Below are 9,956 nucleotides of genomic sequence, written 5' to 3' on the forward strand. Positions count from 1 at the left end.
CGGAAATGTTTTTCATAAGAAATGTCTCTATAACAGTATTAATAATAAATTTGGTCTTCCAAATGATAAGAAAAATGAAATTTCGGGAAATTTATATACTGGAGATAGAGATTTAACAAATAATTGTTTACATCAATACAGAGTTTCTTTCAATTATTAACTATATCAAAAAAATTATGTATATTTTGACTATATATTTATTTAAAAAAAAAGTTAAGAACAATTATAAAATGCTAAAATTAGTACTTTAAACTTTCAAACAATAAATTAATTCATATAAATTTTTCTTTTATTTACCTTGCATTTTTTTCCTTTAATCCATTTTGCATGTAATTAAGATATTTTAGATTCCCCCTAGCGCGCTTTGGCGGCAAATACACTATTCTTTATTTTTTAGATATCGAAATTAAAAATTAATAATAAATACGTCATAATTAATAGGTAACGGGTACCTATATTAATTAATGGTTTTACTAAAATAAAACTTTAAGTAAAAAATAAGTTAAAAGTCGAGTACATGTACGGAATTAAAAATTAATAGTCAGATCAATAAAAAAAAAAAGATTCTTAAAAAAATTAAATAATTTAAATGTGTGTAATAAAATAGAGGAAAAGTGAATTAATTTGAATACCGAATCACAATCAATACAAGCAGATTACTTACAGCCAAATAAAAGTTTGTGAGTCTATGATTTTTTTTTTTTTGTCAGTTAAAGTTTTCTAAGTTATAAGGCTTTTTATTTATTATTTTTTTTTTTTTATATTAANATTATTAGGAATTAAATAATGAAACGTAATATTTAAATTAAATAAGTTAATTAATAAATAATGACAATTTCTAGAAGCAGTTCATCATTAAATGAAGATGGAAAAATCAATCGAAGTAAGATTGTTCCATATATTACAAGAGAGATGAGTATTGCTCAGCTTCAAGATAAGAAATACCATAGTTTTGTGCAAAATACATTGGCAGATTATCAAGCAAGTGCATTTGATGCTCAGAAAATTGCATTGGAAAAAGATAAAGAGCTTAAAGAGTTGAGAGATACACAAAATTCAGTTAAGGTTTCATTAAAGTATTATCAAGAGAAATGCCAGCAATTAGAAAATGAGCTTAAAGTAACTTCAATGGGGCTATTATATGGAAGGAAGGAAAAAGAACAAGAGAGAGAAATTGCAAGATTGAGTACTGAAATAACAAGTTTCGAGAAAAAAAAAGAGGAGTTAGAAACAAACTTGAGATATTATCAAGATAGAGAAATGTATTTACAGCACGAGTTGGAACTTAAAGAAAATGAATTAAATAAGCTATCTCAAGAATTTGCTACTTTGACAGAGACATATAATAGTACATATTCGGAATTAGAGAAATGTAAATTTGACTTAAGTACCGAACAGAATAATAATAAAACATTAGAAAATCAATTAAAAGTAAAGAATGACGAGATTACAAAATATAAAGGAAGTTTAACAACTAAAGAGGCGGAAATAAATAATTTGAAGAATGAAATACAAAAATTGAACTCAATGGTTGAAATCAATAAATCTGAAATAAATACTATTAGTGAACAGCTTAAATTAAAGCAGAAAGAGTGCTTAGATTATAGTAGTAAGATTCAACAAATAGAATTGGAGATGAGAAAAAACTTGGATGAAAACGAAGTATTAATTAAGGATTTAAATTCACAGATAACTTTGACTAGAAATGACTTGACTCAAAAAGTTGAATTAATTAATGAGTTAAACTCTCGAATTTCTACACTAGATTTAAAGCTACAAGAATCATCAAGAGATATATTGGAAAAAGAAAAAACTATAGGAAAGCTTAAAGCTGAGCAACAGATTACTAGCCTAGAGGCTGATGGTCTTAAAACAAAGATTCAGATTATTGAACAAGAGAAAACCAATATTGAACAAGAAATTGAAACGATATTGGTAGAAAAGAAAAAAATAGATGAAGAACTTAAAGATACAATTAATAAGAAGAATTCCAAGCTAGATGAAGCTTTAACTTACAGAATTGAATCAGCTATAACTGCTGAGAGAGAAATTAATCAACTTAAAGAAAAGAACCAAATAATTGAATTTGAGAAAAAAATGATGGAGGAAAAATTGGAAATTTCTAATAATAATATAAAAATAAAAGATGATGAAATTCAACAACTTAAAACTACAATCCAAGATCTTAATCGACAAAATATTAAACTTGAGAATGAGCTTCATTCATTACAAGAAAGTAGCAGAAGAGAGAGTGTGGAGAATACATTTAGAAGTAGTAGAATTGGCTCAAATATTGTAAGTAGTAAAATCAATGCATCATCTGGGTCTATAGTTAACTCCAGTGAAAATACAATTTCTAGTAATATAGCAACTAGTAATGCTGAAACTGTTGAAAAAGTAGTTAATGCTGATGCTATAGCTGACACATCTATTCAAGATTCACCTATAAATGCTGCTTCTACAACAGTTAAAATGTTATCATCCAAATCAATTTCAAGTAAAAGTGCAATTTCTTCATTACCAAAGTCAAAAGCTAAAAGTGCAGTTAAATCAGCTCCTGCTACTGAAGAGAATAACGGCGATCAAACAATATCTGAACCTGCATCTATATCCGAAGTTAAGTCTAAAGCTGGAAGTAAATCAATGCCAGTTTCAAAATCCAAATCTGGAATTAAAGCTAAATCTCAGGTTGTTGCTAAATCTGATATGGATTCTGGAAAAATTGTAAAGGAAGACAATGAGACCAAAGACAATGAAGATGAAGCGGCCAAGGTTAGAGCTCAGAAAGAAAAGGAGGAAGCCGAAGCAAAAGCTTTAAAGGAGAAGGAAGAAGCCGAGGCCAAAGCCAATAAAGAAAAAGAAGAGGCTGAGGCTAAAGCTTTAAAGGAGAAAGAGGAAGCTGAGGCCAAAGCTAAGAAAGAAAAAGAGGAAGCTGAGGCCAAGGCAAAGAAAGAAAAAGAGGAGGCTGAGGCAAAGGCCAAGAAGGAGAAGGAGGAAGCTGAGGCTAAAGCTTTAAAGGAGAAAGAGGAAGCTGAGGCCAAAGCTAAGAAAGAAAAGGAGGAGGCTGAGGCAAAGGCAAAGAAAGAGAAAGAGGAGGCTGAGGCTAAAGCTTTAAAGGAGAAAGAAGAGGCTGAGGCCAAAGCCAAGAAAGAAAAGGAGGAGACTGAGGCAAAGGCAAAGAAAGAAAAGGAAGAAGCTGAGGCAAAGGCTAAGAAGGAAAAGGAGGAGGCTGAGGCAAAGGCAAAGAAAGAGAAAGAGGAGGCTGAGGCTAAAGCTTTAAAGGAAAAAGAAGAAGCTGAGGCCAAAGCTAAGAAAGAAAAGGAGGAGGCTGAGGCAAAGGCAAAGAAAGAAAAAGAGGAGGCTGAGGCAAAGGCTAAGAAAGAAAAAGAGGAAGCTGAGGCCAAGGCTCTGAAGGAGAAGGAAGAGGCTGAGGCTAAAGGCAAGAAGGAAAAGGAAGAAGCTGAAGCCAAAGCCAAGAAAGAAAAGGAAGAAACCGATGCAAAAGAGAAAGAGAAGACAAAAATCAAAGAAGATTCAAAAATAGATTCAGATAGTGAGGAAAACTCTGAATCTAAAGAAAAGAAGTCAACTGGACTACTTGCTAAGACAATAGCAAAAGCTAAAGCAAAATCAAAGTCCAATTCTGTCTTATCAAAGCTTCCTTCTAAAGTTAATAAAGAAACAAGCAAAGCTGAAAACGATTTAGAAAATAAGATAGAAAAAGATGATGAATCAAATAAAAAAGAGATTAAAAAGGAGGAAGATTCAATAGCAAAGCTTAAAGCAAAAGTACCTGTAAAGCCAAGCCCATTATTGAAATCAAAGAGTGAAAAAGAAAAGGAGAAAGAAGAAGATAAAGATGAGGAGAAGAAAGAAAAGGAGGACAAAGAGAAAAAGGAAAAGTTAAAAGAAAAAGAAGAGGAAGGTAAGGAAAAAGAGGAAGGTAAAGAAAAAGAGAAAGAGAAAGATAAGGATGAAAAGGACAAATCAAAAAGCAAAATAAAAGAGTCCCAGAAAGAGGAAAAATTAGAAGAAACGGAGAAAGATTCATCGAAGAAAGAGTCCAAAGATGAGGAGAAGAAAGAAAAGGAGGATCCAATAGCGAAACTTAAGGCAAAAGTACCTGTAAAGCCAAGTCCTTTATTGAAATCAAAGAGTGAAAAAGAAAAGGAGAAAGAAGAAGATAAAGATGAGAAGAAAGAAAAGGAGGACAAAGAGAAAAAAGAAAAGTTAAAAGAAAAAGAAGAGGAAGGTAAGGAAAAGGAAGAAGGTAAAGAAAAGGAGAAAGATAAGGATAAGGATGAAAAGGATAAATCAAAAAGTAAAACAAAAGATTTTGAGAAAGAAAAATTAAAGGAAACTGAAAAGGGCGAAAAAGAAGCCGAAAAAGATACATCAAAGAAAGAGTCCAAAGATGAGGAGAAGAAAGAAAAGGAGGATCCAATAGCGAAACTTAAGGCGAAGGTGCCTGTTAAGCCAAGTCCTTTATTGAAATCAAAGAGTGAAAAAGAAAAGGAGAAAGAAGAAGATAAAGATGAGAAGAAAGAAAAGGAGGATAAAGAGAAAAAAGAAAAGTTAAAAGAAAAAGAAGAGGAAGGTAAGGAAAAAGAGGAAGGTAAAGAAAAAGAGAAAGAAAAGGTCAAAGCTCAAAAGAAAAAAGATGAAAAAGAAGAAAAAGATAATGATGAAAAAGAAGATGATAAAGAAAAGAGTAAAGAAAGTGAAAATCTTGAAAAAAAACCAACTATTTCAGAAAAAGTTATAAATCCCGAAAGTAAAATTGATGAGAAGGACTCAGAAAAAGAAACTTTAAATCATAGTAAAACTAAGGAAATTGCTAAATCAAAGGCTGCAGCTCAACTTAAGGCAGCTATATTAGCAAGGGCATCATCTAAAAAGAATATATCAGCTGATAATAGTGAAGATTCAAAGTTAAAAAAATCTGAATCTAAGAAAGATATTATCAAAGACGAAGCCAAAGATGAAAGTAAGACAAATAAAGATGGAAAGGATCTTAAAAAAACTTTGAAAGAAGGTGAGGGTTCGATTTCAAAGGTTAAAGGAAAAGGTAAGGTAAAGACTAAGGCTAAGGCAAAAGAAACCCCACCTCCAGCTGAAGAATCAAGTTGGTTCAGTGGTTGGTTTGGAACTTCAGCACCGGAAGAACCTCCTAAAGAAGAGGAGAAAAAAGAAGAGAAAAAAGAGGATGAAGCACCACCAGCACCACCAGCTGAAGAGTCAAGCTGGTTCAGTGGTTGGTTTGGAACCTCAGCACCTGAAGAACCACCTAAGGAAGATCCAGCGAAAAAACCTCCTAAAAAGCATTTAGTTAAGAAATCATCTTCTGTGAAGAAAGATGATGGCGAAAAGAAAGAAGAAAAGGAGGAAAAGGAGGAGAAGAAAGACGAAAAAGAGGATAAGAAAGACAAAAAGAAGGAAGAAATAGAGGAGGCAAAAGAGAAGAAAGAGGAGAAGAAGGAAAGTGACGAAAAGAAGGATGAAACAGATAATAAGGAGGTAAAGGAAATTGTTGAAAAGGAAAAAACAGGGGCAGATCCAGAGAAAAAAGTTGTCAAAGCAAAGACAAAATCTAAAGCAAAGGCTAAAGCTAGGGAAGAGCCCACCTCCTGCACCACCAGCTGAAGAATCAAGTTGGTTCAGTGGTTGGTTTGGAGCTTCAACACCAGAAGAACCTCCTAAAGAAGAGGAGAAAAAAGAAGAGAAAAAAGAGGATACACCACCAGCTGAAGAGTCGAGCTGGTTCGGCGGTTGGTTTGGAGCCTCCACACCTGAAGAACCACCTAAGGAAGATCCAGCAAAAAGACCTACTCCAAAAGTACATCCGGCAAAAAAACCATCCTCGGTGAAGAAGGATAATGATGAAAAGAAAGAAGAAAAGGAGGAAAAGAAGGAGGAGAAGAAAGAGGAAAAGGAGGAAAAGAAAGAGGACGATGAAAAAGAAAAAAAAGTAGTAAAAGCTAAAACAAAAACAAAAGCAAAAGTAAAAGCCAAGGCTAAGGAAGAACCACCTCCTGCACCACCAGCAGAAGAGTCAAGTTGGTTCAGTGGCTGGTTTGGAGCTGCTGCACCCGCTGAGCCCGAGCCAGAACCAAATAAAGAAGAGCCAAAGGAGGAACAAAAAACTGAGGAACCTGCTGCAACATCCTGGTGGGGATGGTAAATTTAATGTATCATATAATAATAATAATATCAATTTAATTAGTATTTCTATTGGCAAAGTAGCTGTTTTCATATATTTGAATTATCTTAGAATATAATCTTATTTTTACAAATGCACATACACAATTTTTAGGGCGGGAATTCTCTCGTGTAGTATATAATTTTTTTTTCAAGGGGAAAATATAGGTAAAAACAATCGTTGTGAATTTAGAATATTCTGAAACAATTTCAGTATTAAGGATAAAGAAAAATAAGATATACAGAAGGTTTTTATAATATTTTTAGTACTACAACAAAATTAATATTATAAAATATTGAAGGGATTAGCACGTATTGTGGAAACAAATTTGTAAATTAAAAAAAAAGCTCTAAATTCGTGCATAGAGGGGAGATTTTAAATAAACAAAAAAAAAAAAAAATAATTATCAATATTACAGGTAAAATGGGAGATAACAAAAGAATGACTCTGGTAAGTTTAACAGCTGTGCTTATTGGCCTTAATTAATTTTTTTTATTATAAATATTAAAGGAACTCAGAGGCCTCCAAGTATTTACAGACGAGCTTGAAGAAGATAAGCAGGTTGGAATAAAGCTGATTAGCAATAGAAACGACAACTTTTTGGGTATTATTAGAGGACCTATGGGAACACCATATGAAGGAGGTATATTTCAACTTGATATTATTGTACCAAAAGAATATCCATACGAGCCTCCAAAAGTTAAATTCATCACAAGAATTTGGCATCCGAATATTTCTAGTCAAACAGGAGCTATTTGCTTGGATATTTTAAAAGATGCCTGGAGTCCTGCTTTAACTCTTAGAACAGTAATGCTTTCTATACAAGCATTACTCTCCTCTCCTGAACCAAATGATCCCCAAGATGCATTGGTCGCATCTCTATACAAAAGTGATTACCAAGAATATATTGAAACGGCCAAAAGTTGGACACAAATGTATGCAAAGCCAACATCAAAGGAAGAAAGGATTAAGAGATTTCTTGATATGGGATTCAACCGTGAATCTATAATAACAGCACTAGAAAGAAATAATTGGGATGAAAATCTCGCTCTAAATGAGCTATTATTTGAAAACTAACTTTTTTAACGTATTTTACCTAACTTTACGTTAATATTCTTAATTACAATTCAATGTTTTTAAATATCTAAATCAGCTATCAATTACTAAATTATTGCCCACCGAATGCCTTAATATAATTACATTTTCCATATTAAATTTTATTTGTTTAGCTCTTTTTCTCATATTTTCCACCTCCCCACATATTAAGCATGTATAGCCCATGCATTAATACAGGGCGCGCGCGCCAAAGCAGTGTCTTGTGTGATTTTACATGTCAAATTATTGCAATGTTAGTGGTTAAATAAAAAAAAATTCAAGAAATTAAAATAAAGTCAATACATTCATTGATATTCTTTTTACAGAGTAATAAAGGTTTTCTATGCTGGTACTTTTGAATTTATAAATTTAAAACAAGGAGAAAAAGTGTTATCAGTTGGAGTAAAAGGTTTACATGAAGTCTTTCATTTTGATTTTACTTTTTTTAAATTTTTCTCTAATACTAAAGGTAAGATAAATTTAATCAATCATTTATTATATTTCTTACAATTTTCCAGGTTTTAGCAGACGATCAGTTAAAAAAAGATGATTCTGAATTACTATATACTAAGGATAATGTACGTTTGAATAATATTTTAATGACCTCAATCAAAAAAAGCTTTAGATTAATTATATTATAACAGGCAGTTGTTTATATAGATATTCTAAATTTGTAAATGAATTTAAAAGAGTTAGTAGAAATAGTTTATTATGGCCAAAGTTAACAAAAAATGAAAGTAATGCAAAACTAAAACACCGATTTAATGAGAAATATGCAATGCTTAGTTCCTTTATGGCAATCAAAAAAATATTACAAATTCAATCAAAATACTCGGCAAATAATGATTATTTCGATACTGTTGTGCTTTTGAGAGTCAATATAGCACTAATGGAAATCACTCTTGAATCTAAGCTGAATGAAATACCTGAAGATGCTAGAAATAAAGTATTTGAACTGAAAAAGAGAATTATAACAAATAATTATTTATTGAATAAGTATTATCAAAATCAGTTCAATATTCTAAACTTTGAAAGAAAAAATTTATTCAAGATTTTTTTACGCTACTTTATTTACCCTGCATATTTAGATCTTTACAGTTATGGTAATATTATATTATCGAGGTAAGTTGTGCTTAAATATACTCATTCAAGTTGAAATGAATAAATAATTAATAAAATCTGAATATCAATAGGCTTGACCAAAAATTACAAAAAAAAGTTGCATATATTTATAAAGATGTTGGCTCATTAAAAAAGACGTTTTTAGGATTATTTGACACTGTAAGTTATTATATATATATTTATATATATATAATTTAAGTAACTTGATTATATTTTAAACCAAAATTTTAAAAATTTAGTGTAACTGAAAGAAACATAGTATAACATTATTAAAGTAATTAATTATAATATATTTTTCAAGGGCAAAAAAATGAATAAAATGATAAAACAATAAATTAGTAAAAGTAATTGATTTATTAACTATTATTTACCATATATATTTTATTGTTAATTTGTTTAATAAAGAAGAACGTTGCTTTAGAAATGGATTCAAAAATAACATAAAGAGGTATCTTGTTTTGTACCGTAATATTCTTCCAAAGATTTCGGACAAGAGAAGAGTGAATTAGAGCAGTATCTTCAATACTTGAACCAAGCAATGCAATGGGAGCTATAAATTCATTGTGAACAAAGTTGATCATTTCATCGATTTCTCTGGAAATTTCAATACTCTTTTTTCTATCAATATTTGATAGATCTCTAGTATTCCATATACCAAACCCTTTTTCATGATGCATTAAAATATCAAAGTTCTCATCTTGATATCTGTAGCTAAAGGCAGTATGTACCGGACAACTCTTAATATTACTTCTAAATAAGTTTAAATTGGTGGATAATTTTTTGAAGCTTTTACGTTGGACTTTATTTAATAATAATAATCCAACCTGAGATGCCTTAATATCAATAAGCTTTAGTAATATTCTAATATATCCCTTTAGTTCAATAACCATATTAATCATTGCTTCCTCAGATCTTTTATATTTAATTTCTGGAATATTTTGATTGAAATCATTAACAAATAATTTTTTAAATAACTTTTTATATTTTCTATCTGCAGTTTTAGATTTATTATTCAGCTTATTAATTGTATCTCCCAATTCTCCTTCATCAAACAATGATGAAACCCCCATCTTTTGTGAAATTTGTCGTAACTGACGTAGAGCTGAAGGAATCCTTTGAACATACTCTTTATGTATTTCATTATCCCAGTAGTACCAAATTGTATTGTGCATCTTTTCCATTGTAATTTGCCAATCAAGGTCGTTTAACTTTGATAAGAAATTTTCGTCTATAATTACGTTTGAAATTTCCTCACCTTTCTTTAATGGAGTCAAACTTTCAAATTTGTTATTTCGAGTTAAATTAGAATCAAATTCATGATCTAGAAGAGTTTCAAACATTTCTGTTAAGATTTTATTCTTCTCCATCTTTTCCTTCTCGACAACCTTCTTAATGTCTTCTTCTGTGATTTCACGAGTTATTTCAGTTTTATTGTCGAGCTTTTCAGAATCAAAAGTCAAATTTGTATCTACCTGTAATCTTTTAATCATGTTTTCAACCTCTTCCATAATAATTTGACCTCTATTGTTTTCAATCACAT

The 9,956-nt window shown here is 30.8% G+C and overlaps 4 protein-coding genes across 4 annotated transcripts; 3 read left to right on the forward strand and 1 right to left on the reverse strand.

Moving 5' to 3' along the window:
• Positions 1-828: 828 nt before the first annotated feature.
• Positions 829-5,643, forward strand: Chro.40034 (myosin heavy chain). Its single annotated transcript, XM_661071.1, has 1 exon — positions 829-5,643. The coding sequence occupies one exon, from the start codon at positions 829-831 to the stop codon at positions 5,641-5,643; it is 4,815 nt and encodes a 1,604-aa protein (XP_666163.1).
• Positions 5,644-6,820: 1,177 nt separating this feature from the next.
• Positions 6,821-7,276, forward strand: Chro.40035 (ubiquitin-conjugating enzyme). The annotated part of the gene is made up of 1 exon (XM_661072.1): positions 6,821-7,276. The coding sequence occupies one exon, from the start codon at positions 6,821-6,823 to the stop codon at positions 7,274-7,276; it is 456 nt and encodes a 151-aa protein (XP_666164.1).
• Positions 7,277-8,072: 796 nt separating this feature from the next.
• Positions 8,073-8,420, forward strand: Chro.40036 (hypothetical protein). Its single annotated transcript, XM_661073.1, has 1 exon — positions 8,073-8,420. The coding sequence occupies one exon, from the start codon at positions 8,073-8,075 to the stop codon at positions 8,418-8,420; it is 348 nt and encodes a 115-aa protein (XP_666165.1).
• Positions 8,421-8,772: 352 nt separating this feature from the next.
• Positions 8,773-9,924, reverse strand: Chro.40037 (hypothetical protein). Its single annotated transcript, XM_661074.1, has 1 exon — positions 8,773-9,924. The coding sequence occupies one exon, from the start codon at positions 9,922-9,924 to the stop codon at positions 8,773-8,775; it is 1,152 nt and encodes a 383-aa protein (XP_666166.1).
• Between the last annotated feature and the right edge of the window lie 32 nt (positions 9,925-9,956).

This window comes from Cryptosporidium hominis (genome assembly GCF_000006425.1).
Source record: "Cryptosporidium hominis TU502 chromosome 4 CHRO014012, whole genome shotgun sequence".
Taxonomy (NCBI): Eukaryota; Apicomplexa; class Conoidasida; order Eucoccidiorida; family Cryptosporidiidae; genus Cryptosporidium; species Cryptosporidium hominis.